General features: G+C 40.8%; 1 protein-coding gene across 1 annotated transcript in view; it reads right to left on the minus strand.

Annotated features, from left to right (window-relative positions):
- GLDC (glycine decarboxylase) overlaps positions 1-22,090 on the minus strand; it is a 71,126-nt gene that overhangs the window by 42,372 nt on the left and 6,664 nt on the right. Inside the window, exons 3-7 of the mRNA XM_048851772.2 lie at positions 13,672-13,807; positions 3,127-3,291; positions 2,692-2,769; positions 1,522-1,669; positions 1,081-1,277 (exon numbers count right to left, since the gene is read on the minus strand). Coding sequence (XP_048707729.1) covers positions 1,081-1,277; positions 1,522-1,669; positions 2,692-2,769; positions 3,127-3,291; positions 13,672-13,807 — 724 coding nt within the window. The remainder of the gene's footprint in view (positions 1-1,080; positions 1,278-1,521; positions 1,670-2,691; positions 2,770-3,126; positions 3,292-13,671; positions 13,808-22,090) is intronic.

Genomic DNA, 22,090 nt, shown 5'->3' on the forward strand with positions numbered 1-22,090 from the left:
AAGCCCTGGCTGGGATGATTTAGTTGGTGTTGGCCCTGCTTCAAGCAAGGGGTTGGACTAGATGACCTCCTGAGGTCTCTTCCAACCCTAATCTTCTATGACTCTAAGTACATTAAAACTTATTAATTTTACAAGTTATATTGTTTCAGAAGCATGTGTAGCATTTTTTGTTCCAATATGGACAATTTGTAACTGACAGTTATAGTGTACTCCGTTAAGCGTGTTCTCAATATTTCAAAACACTACTATACTATACTGGGTATAAAATGGGTATTTTGTTCAGTATTCCCACCCTCTCCCCACCCTTCCAATCATTAAGGTTTTCCCCACCTTCAGTGCATTATGTAGTTCAAGTTTCCTTCACTTAAATTTCTTGATACTTCAGATAAACTTCTGAATTTTCTGTCTGCTTCCTGAAAATCTGTTGAACTTTTACTGAAATTCACTCCTCACTACCATAAACATTTTAGGGTCTGGTAAGCTCAGAATTAGTAAAGTAAGTGAAATACTGCTAATTCAGATGGCCTGGATGTCCCACAAAGTGAGATGCCCCTTCAGTGGGGGGACGGGACCCGTGAGGACAGCTCTCCTGGCAATTTTTGTTGTTTTTTTTTTTAAATCATTATTGGGCTTTTAAATTATTGCCCTAAAGGCTCACTTCTTTAACAGAAATGAACTTAGATATTTCTGCTCCTGAATTCTCACAGTGGAGAATTTCATTCTCTTAAGTCTTCTCTGTAAACAGTGTTTTACTTTACCCAAATATTTTTTTTTATTATAATCTTGGGGAAAATTTCAACCATGCTTCATTCTCCTAATTTATGAGAAGGATAGTGGAATAGTTAGGACACTGGACTGGGGGTCCCAGGTTTAGTTCCTCTTTAGAGCTGTGTGATCTTGGGCATGTCACAGTCTGTGTCACAGCTCACCATATATAAAATGAAGATAATTGTGCTTTCTCTACCTGAAAGAGGTGTTGTAAGTTTATTAAAGATTACGAGATGCTTAGATACTATGATTTGGGGGGGCCATATCAGACATTTCCAGCTGAGAAATTATGGAAAAATGTCCCAACTTTACCTTGTAACTCCAACCATTCTCCCAGGCATCATTCTCACCAGGTTTTCTTTGACCGCAAAGAAGGCAGCATGTGGTCCCCCATAACAGAGTGGTACCCCAAACCTCTGAGAGTTACCCAGAGCAACATCCACCCCAAACTCTCCTGGAGGCCTCAAAATACACAGAGCCAAGAGGTCAGTAGCACAGCAGACAAGAGTCTGAAAACATAAGAGCATAGAGTTGTTAGCCTCTTCTCTGAAAGCACACACATAGTATCGATTTGGGGAACCAAGATTCTACTTCAAACTGTTTTAGAACATTCATGTGAAACTGAAGCATAAAAGTAGTCTTTGCTCTGTACGTCCTCTACAAAGACAATTGCAATGCCTACAGTTATAGCCAAGTTAAATGTCAGACATAGTCCGGGGGGAGGAGAGACACCATGATAGTACTTTATCTTACCCCATTTTGGTGGGCTCTGTCAACTAGTTCAGTGAAGTCTTCCACCTTTCCCTCGGTATCTGGGTACTGAAATAGCACTCCACTGACCTCCTTACCACTGAAATCCATCTCATGGGGCAATTTCAGCTCAATGACAACACTACTGTAACTGAAAAGCAAGAGATATGGAACGCAAAAGTTATTGAAGCCATTTCATACTTTGGGATAACTTTTAACAGATTTGACTTCACTGATGTAGGGAATATTTTCTTGAAAGTATAGCTGATTGAACATGCTTCACACTCCTACACAGTTAAGGAAGTGTGAGCATCTACGGTGGTGAAAGCTATATTGTGCCATAAAAATAGCATGTGATCATGAAAGTAAAGATAATCATATTGCATATGCAGAAGGGAGCAGAATTAACTTATATTTTGCATTTCCTAACTTCAGAGGGCTTGGCTTTGCAACCTCTATTTACAATCTCTTAATAAAGGATTTTTGTATATAACTATGAATTTATTAAGTTAGTTTCACTAAACCTTACTGATTTCTTTCAAAGTAATGCATCATTTGCTAGGTAAGAGAATATTCAAATGGAGTTCAATGCTCAGATGTGCACAGGTATGTTAACAGTGTAGACAGGGGAAATATATTCTTGTTTCTATACTTTTACCTCAATTTTAAAAATTGTGAATGAGTTCACGTCTGTTTATTTGGAAGATAAGTTAGTTACAGACAAGGTTGCATGATACAAAATTACTGTATCTGCTTTATACATGGACTAATGAAATATTGAACCAGCAAGATGTTTAGCTGCAGCTGAACATGGTAGAACTTTAGGTATCAGTTACTAGAAATGGATCTAATCAGTTAGTTCAGCCCCTGAACAGGATACAAAAGAAAGATATTTTACAAGGTTTGCATGAATTATTCTAGGGAAAATCCTCAGCATCATGAAGTACTTACAGTATCATCAAAGTCAGTCCCAAACTAGCTACTGTAAATTCTCATACATTTCCCAAAGCACACCTAGTTCCCAATATAATCAGTGTCCTGTACACAAAGGGGAGCCAGATACTTGTAATATTCAATTTTTGATCAATGTAGAATGAGAGGTGTGATGGGATGGGACAATATTTCACGTGTCTGTTTGTGCTACTTATTAAGCAAGATGGAGATCAGCATTACTTTGCTCTAGTTTGGACTACTGCTATCGTTTGAGGGTGGCATCGGACATCAACATAGAACTTTCTCCTCTTGTTGTGCCTGTTTAAAAGAAGAGGGGGAAAAAAGGTTAAGTGGATCAGGGAACAAACTAAAACTCAAGAACAGTCTACAATGGAATAGTTGCTTCTCTCACCCACATACACATTTATTAGAATATATATTTCACACCGAGAACATTGAGTTCTGAAAAATGTAATTCATAAACAAGGTAAGAAGTATTATATACAGTTAACTTTGCTTGTGGAAAATACTAGACTAGCATGCCATAAGACTGATTCACTGTGAGGTACAGTGTCATTTTTAGTCCACTGAACGATTCAGACCCACATAAGGAAATAAAACAAAACACTTCACAATTCTTTGAATCTAAATTAGCCATCCATTTAAGTGTGTTACCTGTGACACAGTTGCATAGCCTCTGCTGCAGCAGTCCCCTCATCCAGTAAAGATGCATTGGCCACATCCATTCCTGTGATATCACATACCATAGTCTGGTAATTTAACAGGCTCTCCAGTCTACCCTGGGAAACTTCAGGTTGGTAAGGGGTATACTGGGTAACCCTGTTAGATAAACACATTTCATATATCAGGTCCATAGCACTTCTTTGCAAATGGATTTAAACATAAGTATTTCCACACACACACTTTTACATGAATATAAACTGGGAAATCTGTTCAAAAGCACACTACTGTGTGTTTTAGTAGTTCTGTGCTCTTAATACCCTCCTGGAAATTGAGAACATTTATCCTGCCAAAATTAATTTGGTTCTTTACCTGGCAAATAGATTTGTTTTTTCTCATTTTGAACAGAATTTAAGTTACTGTTTTTGAGATTATTTATCTGTAATTACAGAGGCAAAGGAGCTAACACTTCGAGTTGGGTCAACAGAACTTAATTCTCAACAACTGAAGGGTGGAGAAAATCTATCTGGTCATAAAATATTTAGATCTAATACAACTTCAACATCTTGGTGTTGTGCTTTTAACTGATCTGTTTTTAGAAATCTGATGTTTGCAGCCAATGCATTATTGAAACTGTCAAGACATTTAGAAATCTAAGCCTAAGATACTTATGTCTGACTACATAACTTTATGAAGTATACAAGTGCACAAACTGTTAGTGCCCTCTTCTGAGGATAGAGGGCTCATCTGCAAGACTGTAAGCATTCTCAGCCCCAATAGGAGTTGAGGGCACTCAGACTTCCCAGAATCAAGCCCACAGACTGCCACTTTCCAAATGTGGCATATCATATGCTCCAAATATTAAAATAAATTTTGCTGGTGGGCAGCAGTAAAACTGACATCAGATCAATTTTATTCTGCTGAAACTTGGAGAAACTCTGCGTAACAGAGGAATATTCAGATGTGCAGCTTAAGTAGAAGCAGAGTACCAGAAACACCACCATGGTAGCAGCCAGGAGGCCTGGGGCAGTGTAAAGCAGCAGAGACCCAAAATAGCAGCCAGGAGGCTATGGGACAGGAGGGAAAGAACAGCAGGATCAATGCTCCTCTTCCCTTCCAGCAGTGGGAAGACTCAAATTTATCAGACACCTACAATCCAGAGATTGATATGAAAACTGGAGCTGCTGAGCAGGGAAAACACACTAGTAGGAAACCAAATCCCCCTCCATTCTCCCCACAATTGGAGAGAATGGTAGTTTGCCTCTCACCTGTGCGCTGTCCCTCACCCTGAAGCCCTTATGTACAATTTTCAAAAGTGTTTTTGTGACTTAGGGGCCCAAGTCCCATTTTCAAGAGATACTTAAGCACTTAGGGGCTAAATCCATAAAGGAGACTTAAGACTCAGCATTGCAATGCCTAACATTTAGATGCCTGTCACACAGTGGAATCCACAGCCCTGAGTTAGGTGTCCAGTCTCTCTACACATGCATGTTAAGGGACAGAAGCCTAAGAATAGTGCTAAGTGAAGCCAGCACATGGATGTAAAAAAAAATCAGAGGGAGGGACGCCTCTCCCCACCACCACAGGTCCGCACTGGGGCCGGGCCGAGGGAGGGGCGCCTCTCCCCACAGCAGCCCCGAGCCCCTGCACGGGGCTTAATAGGCAGCTGGACGGTCGTGCAGCTTAGAGGGAATTTAGGTGTCCACCATTCAGGTGAACATTCTACCAATAAAACCCCTTTTGCCAATTAACTGAAGCTAGTTTTATCTGCTTTGAAAACCTCATAGTTCTCATTCATTTTAATGCTTTTGTTATGGGATTACTTGATATGATAAAGAAGTTGCTGTTATAATTAACATAAGTGCTGTTTCCAATCCAAATCATCCTTTCCCAGTTGTTCATGACTTTGTTAAACTAATTCTTTTTAGGATGATTTCCCACCCCCATGATTAGCCTCAACTTTAAGATAACATTATGGTTTGAGCACAATCATTTCAGCTGTGTGACTTACAGATGAGTGCCAAAAAAATACTTCCTCATATGTTTGGGTGAGAAGTTGTGCAAGTATAATTCAGATGGTGGAAGCTAGAAATTCTGACCTTGGTTGATTTGATCTACCATGAAATTAGATGAGTGGTTTTTAAGTTTACTCATTTTAAGGCAACCCCCACCCCCCCATGTATGCATAAATTGCAAAACTTTACTATCTCCTTAATGGCTACTTCAAAGGTATAATGGTTCAGAATACTAGGGTGCTATGAAGAAATTGGCTCTGTAATAAACTTCTCATTGAGGCAGCTGGTACCCAGCTCATTCAGTTTCACATCAAGGAATTTAACAATCCACTGGCAATTGTCAGTCTTCTTTTTTAATGGAAGAAATCCCACTCAAAAACCCCCTAGTGTTTAAATGCAAAATAAGGGTTGAAAAGTCAACTAGAGTTAAGTCTACAAGCTCAGCCTTAATGGTAAGCCCTTAAAATATAGTCTCTTGAAAATCAAAATTTGTCAAGTACAATAAATTATGATGGGGAACACATAACTGACTGGAATCTCATATAGCTTTACATACTGTAAATTACATCACAGTATGTAACCTTCAAGATTAGTCTCAATAAGATCCACAAATAAGTCAAGTATGGGTAGGGGGAAATTATTTGATAGTTTTAATACTATTTATGTTTGAAGTTGTACAATCCAGGATTTGAGATACTCCAGAGATTACACTGCAAAAGGAATATGCACCAAGAGAAAGATTAAGATCCTTGAACAAAGATGCAGCACTGCTGAGGACTCTACTGCATTTTTGACCACAGATGCAGTCAGTCTCTGTAAGCACCAAAAATACACCACACAACGCACCAGAAAAAGATGTGGCTATTGTACAATTAAAATCCTGGAAAAAGTCTATATTGTTAAACTAAGTTTCCCTTCTTCAGGAACTCAAAAGGAGTTAAACAGATTCACAATTTAAAAACCTTTTCAGAGTATTTATCAAAACTGAATTCTGAGGGAAACTTAGTTTAAAGCAACCGTGAAGAAAAAATTGGGGCTGGGGAGGGGGATATGGGGGTTTAAGCAGTTTTCTTTGGTTTTCCTAGTAGCCTGAATAAGGTGGGGGGGACGGAGGGGGAGAAGATCTAGATACCATTGTTTGCCTCTCACAGTAAGCTAGAGAGTTTCATGGACAGAAAAAACACTATACAAAAGAAATCACAATTATATTGAAAAAGTAACCACTCTTGTTTCCATAGGATACTTCAATGTATTAAAGTGGAGATAAATAGGATGAGATAAAAGTTACAATGAAAGGTTCAGAATATGCAACTCTAAACAGATGTCAAGCAAGCTGAAGGTATTTTTCAGTGTCCCAACACACAATAGAAAGCAAATAGTTTCAAGGAAACAGTTAAACATCTTTCCATTTAGAATGTTGTCTGATGATTTTTGTATTAGACATTTGCTCCGTTGAACATACAACCTGTGCTGAAGTTTCTCCATAAGGAATTTATTATCTTAGGGCTTCCCAATTCTGCTCCCTGCTGCTATAGTTTACAATAAGGTTTGATGCATGTGACAGACAATACTGCAGAACTGGACATAATCACTAATACAGCTCAGCTTAGCGATATCCATGTTATGACTTTGAATTGCAAAAATATTTACAACAAAAATTTTTTAATCAGGTCTGTGAAGGAGACAAAGTTTATACACACCACAAAAGTCAAGGAAGTATGGCCCTCCATGTTAGTACAGAAGTTATCATTCATGAAGTTCAACAGTTCTCCTGTCTGTAGTATAACCACTTATTCTATACTGAGCTTGTTTTAACACAGGTCATTTTGAAAGCTAGTTCACCCTAGAATATAGCTAGAGACACTGCCAAAATCCTGGATTTGAACAATTCTAATTTTCAAATTATTAGTTCAAATAAAGTGGCTTCTTTTTTTTGGTCCAGGGCACCAGATTTGTCTGAATTTCCCTGAAATCTGTTTTATACTAACAAGGCAAATATTTGAAGTTTATATATGTCAGTTTTGTCATAGCAGATAAAATAGGGTTCATACTAAAGGAACTTTGGCTTAGTAGTAGATCTGCATAATAGCAACTACAATAAATCAAATGAAAAAGAATAATTAGCATAATGACAAGGAACACAAATAGCCTCTTGTGGAAATAAATTGGAGGAAAACATATGGCCGTCACTCACTCTTTTCTGATCAAAGGGAGTTTCTACAAATTAACATTCCCAAACTGATTTCAGCAGTCTGGCTGTGATTTAAAGGAAGCACTCCAAGTGGCAAGGAGATTTGTTTTTTACTTAAACAAGCCTGTATGTTCTAGAGCTGTCTGGAGGCATGTGCTATGAAAGTTCAGTACTTTCTCTTAAACGATACAAAGATGTCTACGTTAAAACTAGAAGTAGTATGTGTAATGAATATTTTTTTTTTTTTTACTCTGCTTCTCTATGCTTGTTTTTCTGTCACTGGGCTTAGACTTGTTCATCTGTATGAATATAAGCTTTAAGACGTGGTTGAAAGTTCTGAAGGTGCACTCTAAGGGTATGTCTACACAGCAAAGAAAAACCCATGGCTGGTCTGTGCCAGGCAACTCTGGCTTGTGGGGCTTGGGCTGCGAGACTGTTTCATTGCTATGTAGACTTCCAGGCTCTGAGACCCTCCCACCCCGCACGTTTTATTTTGCTGGGCAGACATATCCTATGCATGCCTCACAAGAAACAAGCTTAAAAGAATTGTGAAGTAGCAGTAACTATCCCCTGAAGCAGGGCAGGCAGACACTGGCAGAAAACATGGGTTTCCTAGTCAAAGGTTGGGCTACTGACCAAAAGAACTGGCTTAGAAAGTAGTGGAAATCAGAATGTTTCAAAGACAGGTATATTTTATTTTGTTAACAATGAATTTGAGTCCTTATTACAACTCTGAAAATGTTTATTGCTTCCAAAGCCAACTCTTTTGGTTCTACTTTGCTTCAAATTAGATCTCTGCTGGGAAGTACAGATCCCACAAAGACACAAAACTCTATTCTCTAAAAGTACAGAACAATTTATTGTATTTATGAAAGACTCTTAAATAGTTTATGTATATACTTATGGATGTTTATTACAAGGTCTAAGAACTTATCTAGAGTTTTCATTTAGTGCTACTGTATTTTGTTTCCAAATGGTTAGAGAAACGGCAGTTAAGCTGATTTACCCAGCATCTGTATGATTTCTTGAATCATAGGACTGGAAGGGACCTCAAGAGGTCATCCAGTCCATTCCCCTGCACTCACTTGAAGGCTTATATGAAGTCTGATTCTTGAGAATACAGCACGTCTTAGGAAGACTGTCCAAGAGTATACTTTCTATAGTCTTGCTTTTTCTAGCCTGTATCACTGAACATTGTGCCCAAGAATTACTATTTCCAGTCAAGGATCAGTGCTAATTGTTTCCTTCCCTGTTGGTTTATATTAACCTTTTAATATAAGGGACCTTGAAATTTGAGAATCCAATCTCATGTACCACCAGGGCCAGAAATATACACTATCTACCACTACATGGATTCCCAGGGATACACAGCATTTTGAAATCTTAACAGGTAAAAAGTCAGAGCACCTTTAAAAATGAGGATATTAAAGTTACCAGAACCCCACCACCTCTACTAGGCTTCGTGACAACATCTTCATGAGCCACAAGGTGTGAGATATTCTGCTTTATAATAGAAAGCCAAGACTCCCAGTATTTATATTATTGTTTGAATTATCTGGCTTTTTTCATTTTGAGTAACAGGTGTTTACTATCAAATAAAATCAAGATTGTGGCAATAAGTGTTCTATGTAATATAGACAGCAATATTTGTCTACATAAATTAAGGCATAAAGACACCATGAAAAATGCCTCTCTGAGAAACACACATGCAGAATATTCTCAGTATTACAGACACAATTATATTGAGAACTTTAACATTGCAGAGTCAAACGCTCAAATGTTTAGAAATGCCAGAGTTAAGTTTACCTGTGCAACCTTCATTCTTCCCCCTTGTGCATATGCATGATGATACAGTCTTTAATTATATGGTTGCATACTATATTTTTCCTTTCAGTGCTTAAAAAAAAAAAAAACTACACTGGTCCTGAAATATTTTTATGGGTCCATCTGAAGCTCTATTAAGGATCCCCACTTGGTTGAATCCTATTTTGGCCTCAATCAACAGTGCCTTCCCAACCCGTGTAAACTAAACAGGGATTTTTACTGCACATCCATAACCTGATGTTGCTGTGCACTAAACACAGCAGCCATCAACATGCAGAGCTCATGAAAAGAGAGCTTTGTTCCCCGCACCCCCAAAAACCACTTAAGTTGCTTTTAAAAACAAATTACGCAACTATACTCAGCACAGTATCACATGAATTGTGATAACATACTGGGTTTCAAGAGTTCCTAAGTGACTTTGGAGCCCAATTTCAGTTGGGACTAAGGCCCTTTGAAAATTTTACCCTTTTGCTTGTGTGTTTTCCCTGAGTATGCACTCTTGCTGACTTCAGCCTCATGTAGATGCTTTTTTTTTTTTGTTTTAAATGAGCCTTATTCTTATAAAGTGCAGTTTTGTAGCTGAAGTGCACAAAAGTCAAACGACTCAAAGTCTCTAATATACTGTGATATAGACAATGAGTATTACTCTAAATACTAACATAAAAGATGAACAAGATTAAGTCTAGACTTGTTGTAAACTTATTTATGAAGCCAAATATTCTTTGGTGATTAGTTTACATTCATGTCACATCACAGGAATTAATTAGCTCTGTTTCTAGGGAAACAGCTCAATGCAATGATAATGTGAAGACTATCAGGAATCATGTGCACATAAGTGTGTGGTGTTTACACAGTTCTGCTCTGCTGTGAAGTTTACACCATACTACAAGGTTTTGAGGCAGGTAACATTGAATACCCAGAGAGTAGAAGCTTTTTTATTTAAAAAAAAAAAAAGGAAAAAAAAAGTAAAAATACTGATTAGCCAATATTTTGCAGTGACCCCAACAGGAAAAGCCTTGTCCGGATTTCAGAGAGCTGAGCTGCTATAAATCCATTATTGTACACCAAGACTAAATGGGGTTTTCAAAAATAGCAGGCCACTTGGTTCTGTGTCCAGACCTCAAGAGCTTGCCATGCTAATACCATAAAATAAAATGTCCTCTCAATGATAAAATGAAACCTACCCCCCCCACACACACACAGACACTTTCCTATGAAATGTGTTTAGAGTGAAAGTGTCATTAGAGCTTGCCAGCAGCCTGTAACTATGTATGATTCCTATGTAACTGGAGAAAAAGGAAATCAAGTAATTGATATAGCGTATATCCCGAAAAAAATTGAACAAGCTTTTTACTAATGGAGTTGCCTGGTAGAAACTCCATCATTTAGAATGGATTGGAGCTTAAAACCTTAAGACTCTCATTGCTTACTAACTTTGACTGCCGCCTCTCTGCCCCAAAAAAGCAAGCCTCCTTTTGGACTGAAAATTCTCATCTTGTCTCAATTTTTTTTTTAAAATAAGTTTAATTTCTGAAGCAGATTGATCAAGGTGACTTTTTGAAGAGTCTGAAAGATGTTGTGTTTTCTGTACTCAAACAAGCACTTTTCTGGAAACTAACTCAAACAGCTGCTATTTATAAGAACTAGTACATAGCCTTCTGACCATTTTTATTTAAAAATAATTAAGCTGTTTAGTCTTTCATTGTGAAACAAAGTTGTTCATCATTTTCTTGATAAGTCACCTTGTTCTGAGACTCCTACAGAGATGCTTATTTTCCTAGCAGATCTAACTTCCCTGGAAGACTGTTCTCTAGCAAATCTTCTAAAAACAGACAATATTCCCATCTGAAAAACATTCTGATAAATGAAAATCCCTAATCCCTTCCCCCTCACTTCCTCACAGTGCCACACCCAATTATTTTAACAGAAGACAATGCATTGGCCATATGTCTCAAACTGAGATGTACGCACGTAAAGTGAACAATTCCTTTCTACCCTAACCCACTTTCCAGGGCCATGCTATATTTCAATATAAAAAATCATCCTGAAGCATGCATATCTTCTGTATTAGGGTACTCAGAAGCTGGGAAGGAAAGAGCTGCTATTGTCAGGGTGCATAACTGAGCAGAAAAGATAAGCACAACCTCATGGGAAATACTAGGCTCAGTGGCATAGCTGGGGGGGGCAGCGGCCACTCTCCCACTGAACACAAGTGGTGCCTTTTTAATTTTTTGGCGCCTTTTTTCATATTTACTCACCCAGCAGTGCTCCGGGTCTTCAGCAGCGGGTCCGGCACTGCGGCGGCCTTCACTATCTCCAGGGGTCCTCGGCTGCATTTCAGCGCCGGGGGCCTTCAGTGCCACTGAGGACCCGGGGCGCCGCCAGGTGCATACAAACAGCTGGCACTTTTTTTTTTATGTCCGCTCCCCCATTCGCTCCACCTAGCTACGGCACTGGCTAGGCTATGAAACATGGGGCTGCAATATTTCAGCACCTAGCATTTAAAATTCAAGACTTGCTAGGAAAGTTTGATTTCTTAAAACCATAAATTTTGCAGAGATTTATAATGGCACTTTTTGCGCTCTCCAGCATAAAACATAATCCTAGGACTCAAAATCTTATGCTCTACAAATCTACGCTCTACAAATCAAGCTCAGAACTTAGTTACCAATGCTTTTTATAGTGATTAGTTTAACTGTGCTTATAGTCTACTTTTTTTTTTTAAATTGCAAGCACTGTCTTTACCTTTTTAAAACTTTGCTTTTATTTAAGACAAAGCTGATTTAGAGGTGAAGACTTAAGCTGAGGTCTTCACTTTTGCACAGAGAGGAGGAGAGAATATTTATGGCAGAGGTCCCCAAACTGTGTGTGTGGGGCACCCCCTAGGGGGGTGCAGAGGAAAGTTCAGGGGGCATGATGGGGCCCAGGCCAGGCCCCATGGCGGGTGGAGAGAGAGTGCCAGCCATTTCCACTCTACGACCAGCTCTGCTCCAGCCCTGCACCCACAGCTCCACACCCAGACCTGCGGCTCCGCTCCCAGACCCAACCTCGGCCACCTTATCCCTGGCCACATCCCTCACCCCCAAGCCACAGCCCTGCTCCCAGCCCCAGCAGCAGGGGTTGCAGACGGGTAAGGAGGGGGTGAAATCCTGAAAAGTTTGGGGACCATTGATCTAAGGGACAAGGGATTTCAGATGTGCATATGGTGGGTGAGTCAGAATATTGGATGTCTTCAGTCTTTGTGCAGAGTGGGTGGAGATACGGAGACAACAATTACAATTGGCATTAGAGCATTAACGTACCAATGTTTTTCCATATTTTAATTTTGCATGTTAAATATTCTGTCCAAATTTGTGATTAGGGAATATTTAACATTTTGACCATGCGGTCTTCATCAAGAAATGTCTTTAAAGAGGTAAAGGGCCATGACTGTCACTGTAGTGAAGCACATGGTATAAAGATAATCCAAGAAATAACTAAAGGAAACTTATCCTCTTCAGATTCTTGGAAAATGAGAAGTCAAAAGGTCTAGTTTGACAGTACTCTAAGGCCTTCCACATAGGAGCATTGCTGTTGCATGAGCTCTGAGAATAACTGAATGAGACACTCAGTGCATTCAAAAATTCTTAACAGTGGGTAAACTTCATTTATTCATCTACTTCAGTGACTGGTAAACTAAGAGAAGCACCCAAATTCTGACTCTGCATTCAAGACATCTAAGCTTCTTGTTTTGAAAAGCTGAGCTAGAGAAATCTAATGGGGAAGGGCTAAAGATTTCTGCGGCTTTCTACTTCCTTCCAGTCAGTAAATAACCATCATTGTTTCTCATGATAGTCAGAATATCCACCTGGAACTGCAGATGCCAGTGAGAATAAGTATTTTGAACCTCAAAGCTTAAATTTTGGGCAGAACATAGTTATTTTAGTCTGGGGTCTTCCTTTACATTTTTCTCAAAGTAATTGAAGTTATGAATGTTTCCATTCATGTCAAAGTATGGTTTCAGTGAACAAGAGGTGTGAACTTTCCATTCATAAAATTCATCTTGAGCAGGGTGACCAGATAACAAGAGTGAAATGGGGACAAGGGGAGTGGGGTAATAGGCGTCTATATAAGAAAAAGCTCCAAATATCAGGACTGTCCGTATGAAATCAGGACATCTGGTCACCCTAATCTTAAGTAACCATATCTCTTTAATGCCACCTGTTTAGCTAATACTCTGCATTAGGCACCAGATCTTTCAAACTATGGAGATGCTCTATTTGTGAAAGTCTAAGCTACAATACCTTTCTACTGCCACATTATGGATTAAACTCCTGCTAAAGTCAGGATCAATATTTTTTTATGATTCCCTTAATCAAGTTTCAATCTGACCAGCATATCATCTGTATAAAGAATGGGAACGTCTTGGCAAACAGCATTATTATATATCTGTCTATGCATCACACTTAGAAACATTTCATATATATTGTTCTTTTTATAGGTTTGTAATCAGGAAGCAATGTACATTACCATCCTGCATTCTCCAACAAATTCCGCACAATCGCCTGAGGTACTGAGGAGTTGTAATAACCCATGCCCATGTAGGACCTCCAGATTTTGTTCTTGCTTGCAATATTGTGTAGAGTTTCAAGGATTTCATTTTCACCTGATTGAAAAGAAAATGTTATAGCATAAAATGTTATGCAGGAACAAATGTTAATAGTTTTGACTAAACTGCCTTGCTTGACTCTGTGTAGAAATGGGCAGCTGTCAACAGTTTTAGAACAAACTAAGGGAAGAGACAGTAGTAAGTGAGGTATTAATCTAGTAAAATATTTAGGGAGAATAAGTCTACAAGATCAAAATATTTTCCAAAAAGCAACAGATTTGAGTAACGCTGACATTAACTTCCATTTCTCCTCCTCCACCCTTATAAGTTGCCTTTGTGAATAGCCACATCCCACTGATCTCTTAACATGAAAGATTTAGTTGCAGGAAACTATTCTTTTCTTGCTTTAGTCTTACAATACTAACACAGTGTAAGTTATTTAAATAAAAGTAAATGCCACTACCAAAGGATAAACCATTACCTAAATCTTCATAAGATTCCAAACACTTTCCATACTACAGAGGGAGAATGTTGGGGATTTTCACACCCCACATGCTTTCTGGGGCAGTTGAGTATGCATGAATACAGGCCCTCTAGGAAGGGATCTTTACTCACCTGAAACTGGCAGAATCAACTGCTAGATGAAGCTGTACATCATTCATAATTAAGGTTTAGTGAAGAGGTCATAAATAGATCTCAAACTTTCCCAGCTTCCTACCCAGGAAGATTGATGTCAGGTGCCTAAACATCAGATACCAGAATGCTAAGGAACTTTATATTACTGGGAATAAGGTAAAATATAATGCCATGTGCAGTAGTAATACAAAAGATTTCTCCCCTCAATTCTGATGCAGCTTATTCCAGAAGAAGTTATAGGATACAAGACTGGACAAATCAGGTCAGTTTCATAGTAGAATAGGCTTTAGAATGGACCTCTCCACCTACATGAAATCTTACAGAGCCATTGGCAGAAGACACCTTGACCAGTGAGAGTTGCACAACAGGATAACGAAAATGTTTAAGTTATGGTGCAGATGTGTAATTGTTTCCCCCCACCACCACTATTGTATTCGTAAAGTCACATTCACTGCAACTGGTTCCCAGAGATTAATGGCTTGAGGGATACTACTTGCCTCTGCTTGGGAAGTTGTTTTCCCAACTACTTCAGACTAGATTGACCAAATCTGAATGGGATGGGCCACTGCCATAGTGGCATGTCTGTAATTGGAATTTTCACATAAGGTGGCATGTCATGGGGGTCTTCTGTTTTACATGGCTATAGCCAAGGAGAAATTTTTGTGCAGGAAGTGGAGCATTTGTTCAATGCAGTCACAGAATGTGGTGGCCTGGATATCAGCCCATGACAGTGTTTGTAATGACTAGAGGTTACCCTCAAAAAATCCAACTCTTTTCACAGATCAAGCTATATACTTGACTACCATACTAACTGCCCTGCATTGTATCTGAACTGGTGATCTACGTGTTATTTCCACCCACCCATCACTACCACTACCTTGAGGAGTCCCTTTCTTGCAAGTACCCTCTTAAAGTGTATGGGTTTATCCAGCCCTGAGTCATGTTTCCTTTCTGATAAAGGAAGGGAGGGATAGCTCAGTGGTTTGAGCATTGGCCTGCTAAACCCAGGGTTGTGAGTTCAATGCTTGAGGGGGCCATTTAGGGATCTGGGGCAAAAATTGGGGATTGGTCCTGCTTTGAGCAGGGGGTTGGACTAGATGATCTCCTGATGTCCCTTCCAACCCTGATATTCTAGGATTCTAAGAAGAGAGCAACTCAAACTGTAAAGCCAGAAGGGATCATTGTGATCACCTAGTCTGACTTCCTGCACATTGCAAGCCACTGAACTTCATCCACCCACTCCTATACTTGGCCCATAATCACTGGCTGAGTTACTGAAGTCCTCCAATCAGGATTTAAAGACCTCAAGGTACAGCGAATCCACCTTTTTTTCTCTAGATCAAACTAACAAGTGACCCATGCTCCATGCTGGAGAAAGAGGCCCAAAAAACAAAAACCACCCAAGGTCTCTCCCCATCTGACCTGGGGTGGGGAGAATTCCTTCTTGACACCAAATATAGTTATCAATTAGACCCTGAGCATGTGGGCAAGATGCACACACCCCCACCCCAGCCACCTTGGAAAGAATTTTCTGTAGTAACTCAGAACCCTCCCCATCTAGCCCGTCACTGGCCATTGGAGGTATTTACTTCTACCAGTCACAGATAAGCTATGTGCCATTATAGGCAACCTCATCACACCATCTCTTTCCATAAATTTAGCAAGCTCAGTCTTAAAACAAGTTAGGTTTTTTGCCCCCACTGCTTCCCTTGGGAGGTTGTTCCAGAATTTCACTCCTCTGATGGTTAGAAATCTTCATCTAATTTCAAGCCTAAACTTGTTGATGGCCAGTTTAAATCCATTTGTTCTTGTGCCATCATTGACCCTTAATGTAAATAACTTCTCTGCCTCTCCAGTGTTAATCCCTCTAAAGTATTTAGAGACCAATCATATCTCCTGTCACCCTTTGTTTGGTTAGGCTAAACAAGCCAAGCTCCTTAAATCTTCTCTCATAAAAGATAGGTTCTCCATTCCTGTGATTATCCTAGTAGCTCTTCTCTGCACTTAGTCCAGTTTGAATTCATCTTTCTTAAACACAGGAGACCAGAATTGCATACACTATTCCAGATGAGGTCTTACCAGTGCCTTATATAATGGTATTAACACTTCCCTGTTTCTACTGGAAGTACCTCACCTGATGCATCCTAGAACTGCATTAGCTTTTTTCATGGCCACACCACATTCGTGGCTCAATCATCCTGTGATCAACCAATCCATCCAGATCTTTCTCCTCTGTCATTTCTGATATGTCCCCAGCTTATAAAGAAAATTCTTGTTGTTAGTCTCTAAGTGCACTCTGCACTATTAAATTTCTATTATTCCAGTTTTCAAAATCCTCCAGATCTTCTTGTACAAGATCCCAGGCCTCCTCCATATTGGCAATACCTCCCAACTTTGTGTCATCCGCAAACTTTATTAATGCACTCCCCCATTTGTTACCAAGGTTATTAATGAAAATGTTAAATAAGATGGGTCCCAAAACTGATCCCTGAGGAACTCCTCCTTTAATAAACTCCCCCCCAGCCTGACAGTTCACCTTTCAGTATGACCCATTGTAGTCTCCCTTTTAACCAGTTCCTTACCCACATTTCAATTCTCATATTAATCCTCATCTTCAATTTAATAAATTTCCCATGTGGAACTGTATCAAATACCTTACTGAAATCCAGGTAAATAAATCGTGGTTATGCAGTATATCCAATTTTTAGAAAAAAATTTTCTCAAAGAAAGATCAGGTTGGTCTGGCACAATCAACCCTTTGTAAAACCATGTTGTAATTTATCCTAATTTCTCTCTATGGTCTAACTACTTTCTCTTTCAAAATTTGTTCCAAGACCCTGAATACAATTTAGGTCAAGCTAAGGGGTCCTGGAGTTTCCTGGATCATTGCTAATATAGTAGCAGTTTTAAAGAAGGTCTGGGGACAATTTGCCAGTCAGAAGTAACAGCCCCCAAATTGACAGATTCATTAAAAATCCTTGCCATTGGTCTTGCAATTTCATGTGCCAGTTCATTTAATATTCTTGGATGGAGATTATCTGGGCCCCCTGACTTGGTCCCATTAAGCTGTTTGAGTTTGACTTCTACCTCAAATGTAGTAATTCCTACTTCTATATCTTCCTTCCTATTAGCCACCCTGAAGCTACCCTTAAGTTCCTCATTAACTTTATTAAAACCAGAGGCAAAGTATTCCTTTGTGTTGGGCCATGCCTAGATAATCTTTAATCACTACTCCATCCTCAGTGTTTAGCAGTTCCACTTTTTTCATTGTTTTCTTTTTATTATATATGGCAGAAGTGGCCAAACCACAACTCTTCTACAGTTAAACTGCAGCTCGCAGAGCCACCCACATTTCTCCACACACCGCCCCCCTCCCCATGCCCATTCTCCACCTACCAGACTGAGGGATGTTAGCTTTGGGGCTTCTGCCCTGCAGCAGGGTGGTGGGGCTAGGGACTTCTCAGAGCTTCAGTCCTGCAGCATGTGCTGTCAGCAGGGCTGAAGCCCTGAGCCCCAGCTCACAAACTTCTGACAATTGTCTTATTCAGCTCAGAGGTTAAGTAAACTTTGCCACCCCTGTTATAGGACTAAAGAAACTTTACTGTTGCAAGGTCCAGTTCTGCTTGGCTTTTGGCAGTTCTCACTTTTTCCTCTATGCTTTCTGACCTCCAAGAGGTAGCTTTCCTGGCTGATCCATCCCATCTTCCATTCCTTGTAGGCTCTCTCTTAACCCATTTGAGAAGCTTGGTCTGCAATCTTTTCCTAAGAATTTTTTCCCCCTTGCTTAAGGTGCAGGCTTCAGATAGCTTCTGCAACTTTGACAAAGTAATTCCAAGCCTCTTCCACATTCAGATCCTTCAGTCCAGTCCACTTCCCTGAATTCTTCCAGGTCTGCCCTTTTGACATCATGGACCCTATTTGCAGATGTATTTTTATTTATCCTTCCATTTTGTTTAAACCAAATTATATCATGATCATTCAAACCAAGGTTGTGCTCTACAACCATTTCTTCTATGTGGTGCTAGTTACTTGCCACTATTAGATCTAAAATGGCATCACCTCTTGTTGGTTCAGTGACTATTTGGTGAAGAACTCTGTCAGCTAGGAATATCTGGGCCCTACCATTATTAGTAGCATTTGTCCTCAAATCTATATTTGTGAAATTGAAGTCTGTTGGAAATTGTGGGATTATTTCATATCAAAATCTGATTCTGGCAGTCTGTAGCAGACTTCCAACCAGTATCCCAGTGGAACCTCTGTTTGATTCAAAAATCACTCTGGGGAAGAAAGCTAACAGATTTGGTTTTATCTATTCCATCACTTCTAACTTCTTTAGAATCTACCTCATCATTGACGCTGTGATTTAATCATGGGTATTTTTAGCAAAAGTCATAGATGGGTCATGGCAAGAAAAACAAAAAATCACAGCCCATGACCTACCCCGACTGAATCTTAAGGAGGGGTGTTGCTGCGGGGGTGGGGGTAGTGGAGACAGTGGCACTAACTGCCAGAGGGGGAGCCCTGGGGGCCCACAACACAAGCTGCCAGGGGGAAGCCCTGGGGGGCCAGTGGCTGCCGGGGGAGGCCCAGGGCCAGCCACTGCTCAGGCAGTCCCCAGGGCCAGCTGCTTAGGGCTGCCAAAGCAGCAGCCAGTATGGATGGCCCAGGGGCCGCTCCCGCACTGGTGGGGCCAGCTGCTTGGGTGGCCCTGGGGTCAGCCACACTGGCCTCTGCAGAAGTTACGGAGGTCACAGGAAGTCAAGGTATCTGTTACTTCTGCAACCTCTGTGACAAACACTGAGCTCTACTCATCATTAATATACAGTGCTACTCCACCACCTTTACCTTTATTCCTGTCTTTCCTGAGCAGCACATACCCTTCAATACCTGTACTCCAATCATGACTGCTGTTCAACCATGTTTCTGTTATCCCTATATCTGGTTTCACTTCCTGTACCAGTAATTCTGGTTCCTCCATTTTGTTACTGAGGTGCCTTATATTGGTGTATAGACATCTTAGTAGTTTCTGCTTGGCTTCCCCCTGATTCCTTACTCAATTGGGTAGTCATTCTGCTGCCAATATCACCTCCCTGACCATTACTGTCAGTGGTCTAGGCATTATCTTTTCTCTTGGATGACCATTCTCCTCCTAGTTTCTGATGTTCCTTTCTCCATTGCTGTATCCTCTTACTTGATTTTCCTCCTGCTCAGTATTTAGAAGCAGGAATGATGATTACATGAGCATCTCTCAGCTGTGTTCCCTGAATTCCTAGTTTTAAAGCTCTTTAGCACAACTGATTAAATCTCCATCCCAGGAGTCTATTTCCCTCCTAATCAGGTGGAGTCCATCCTATGAGAACAGTCCTCTGTCCATGAATGCTTCTCAATGGTTGAACATCCCAAATCTCTCCTTTATAGTACCATTGCCTAAGCCATCTGTTGAGCATCATAATTGGGTCTTACCTTCACTCTCCTCTTCCAGGGACAGGTTGAATCCCAATGATTGAATTCCTGAACTTCCATTTCTTTATGCATCATCCACAGCCTGGTAGATTCTGGCTGGAATGCATCAAGGGAGACTATCAGTATTATTTGTTCCCACATGAAGAACAAATCAGTAGATTGTTTCCTGCTCCCATTAGGATCCTCTTCAGACTCAGATCTACATCCTGTATCTTAGCTCTGGGCAACCAGCAAGCAGTTCTGTTCCCCAAATCCACTCTAGCAACAGGCCTCTATGTAACTGAAGACTCCCTACTAAGAAGAACAGATGGGCTGCTTGCCTGCCCTTCTGAGTAGGGAGTCCCCAATTACACAGACCTTACTCTTCCTGGTGTTTGGTGCAAGTCTCCAGCCATCCCCATTCTTGTCTTCTCTTTTCACTAAGAATTCAAGTGTCAATATTGTAGCTCTTACACTACAGACTATTTTTTAGGAGAAACCACCCACAAATTGTCAAAATCCCTAAAAGTTTTCTTCCCAGCTCTCAGTCTTCAGCTTCTCCACTCCACCTCTCAATTTCTCATGCTGTTATGTCTTGTCAATTTTTTAATGGCATATCAAGAACTGTCTGGCTTCAGATGCTGCTACTGCCTTAGTATCCCTTCTTCCACAGTTAATCAGACTTCATAATGTGGGTGTTTACATAATAGTTCTCCTCCTTCTAGAAGTCTGGTTTATTAGCAAAATTCAAACACCACAGTTCTTCCACTCAGCCTTCTTTTGGATCACAATCCTGGTTGCAGAGTTCTCATGTCTGTTCCTGCTGAAGCTTCACTCCTAGCAAACTTGCTCCCCGTAGTCTTCTGCTTCAGAACTAAGGAGAGCTTCAGTATAAAGCAGCGGTTTTTGAACTTTTCTCCTGGCAACACAGTTGAAGAAAATTGATGCTGGTGATGAGGGGTTTGGGGTGTGGGAGTGGCTCAGAGCTGGGGCAGACGGTTGGGGTGCAGGGGGTGAGGGCTGTGGGGTGGGGCTGGGAATGAGGGGTTCAAGGGGTGGGAGGTGGCTCAGGGCTGGGGCAGAGGGTTGGGGGTGCAGGCTCTGGGGTGGGGCCATGGTTGAGGGGTCTGTGGTGCAGGAAGGGGCTCCAGTATAGGGGGCACTCTGAGCTGGGGCAGGGGATTGGAGAGCAGGCTTGGGGCACAGGCTTACCTCAGGCAGCTCCCAGTCAGCAGCGCAGCAGGGGTGCTAAGGCAGGCTTCCTGTCTGTCCTGGCACCATGGGCCACACTGCGCCCCGGAAGCAGCCAGCAGCAGGTCTGGCTCCTAGGTGGAGGCGTGCAAGCCAGTGGGAACTGGCCAATGGGAGTGCAGAGCTTGGGGTGGAGGCAGCATGCGGAGCCCCGGAGGCGCCCCCCCCGTCTAGGAGCTGGAACTGCTGCTGGCTGCTTCTGGGGCACAGTGCTGTGTCAGAACAGGTAAGGACTAGCCGGCCTTAGCCGGGAAGCACCACTGACGGGACTTTTAACGGTCCGGTCAGCACCACAACCCTATCCCTTATGTTCCATAACCCAGTACTGGGTCACGACCTGCAGTTTTAAAGCAATTGGTATAAAGCAGCTCAGAAAGACCACCTGCTCCTTTGAGTCACTCCCCTGACTGGACTCAGGCTCCAGTTCTTTTATATCCTGCAGCAAGCCTGATTCCTAGTCAGATGTTCCCATTATATGGTCCTGAACTGAAAGGTAAACTAGTTGCAGGTGAGGCTGAAACCTAAACTCTCAATGTGCCAGCTCACCCTGTGAATGGCAAATACTGAATTTAAGAGATAAATAAGGTTACTGCAGTAGTTTTAAAAATTTAAATTTATATAATGGAGTTTTTAAACTTAAGGGGTCAGAGAATTTCCAGTTTGCTACCCCCGAGTGCTGCCAAATCCAGGGACCTTGTTGCAGAATAGGGGTCCAATTTTCCCCTGAATACACAGGCCTTAAACAAATTGAACTCCTGCATATTACTGTTCTCTGAAGACAGGCAGTATGAACAAGACTAGTGACACTGGTCACAATATACAACATTTGTATGTATTATTTATTCATATTGTAAACACTCTGGTTTTAGATCACAGATTTAATTATTTTTAACTTTTCCCCTCCAGGTTGTGAAATAAGAAATCATACCAAACTAGGCAAAATAAAATTGATAAATGAATGCAGATTAAGAAACACGTGGAAGTCAGCTATCACACTCAATCTCCTGCTGC

The sequence above is a fragment of the Caretta caretta genome, chromosome 5 (assembly GCF_965140235.1).
Source record: "Caretta caretta isolate rCarCar2 chromosome 5, rCarCar1.hap1, whole genome shotgun sequence".
Classification (NCBI taxonomy): Eukaryota; Metazoa; Chordata; order Testudines; family Cheloniidae; genus Caretta; species Caretta caretta.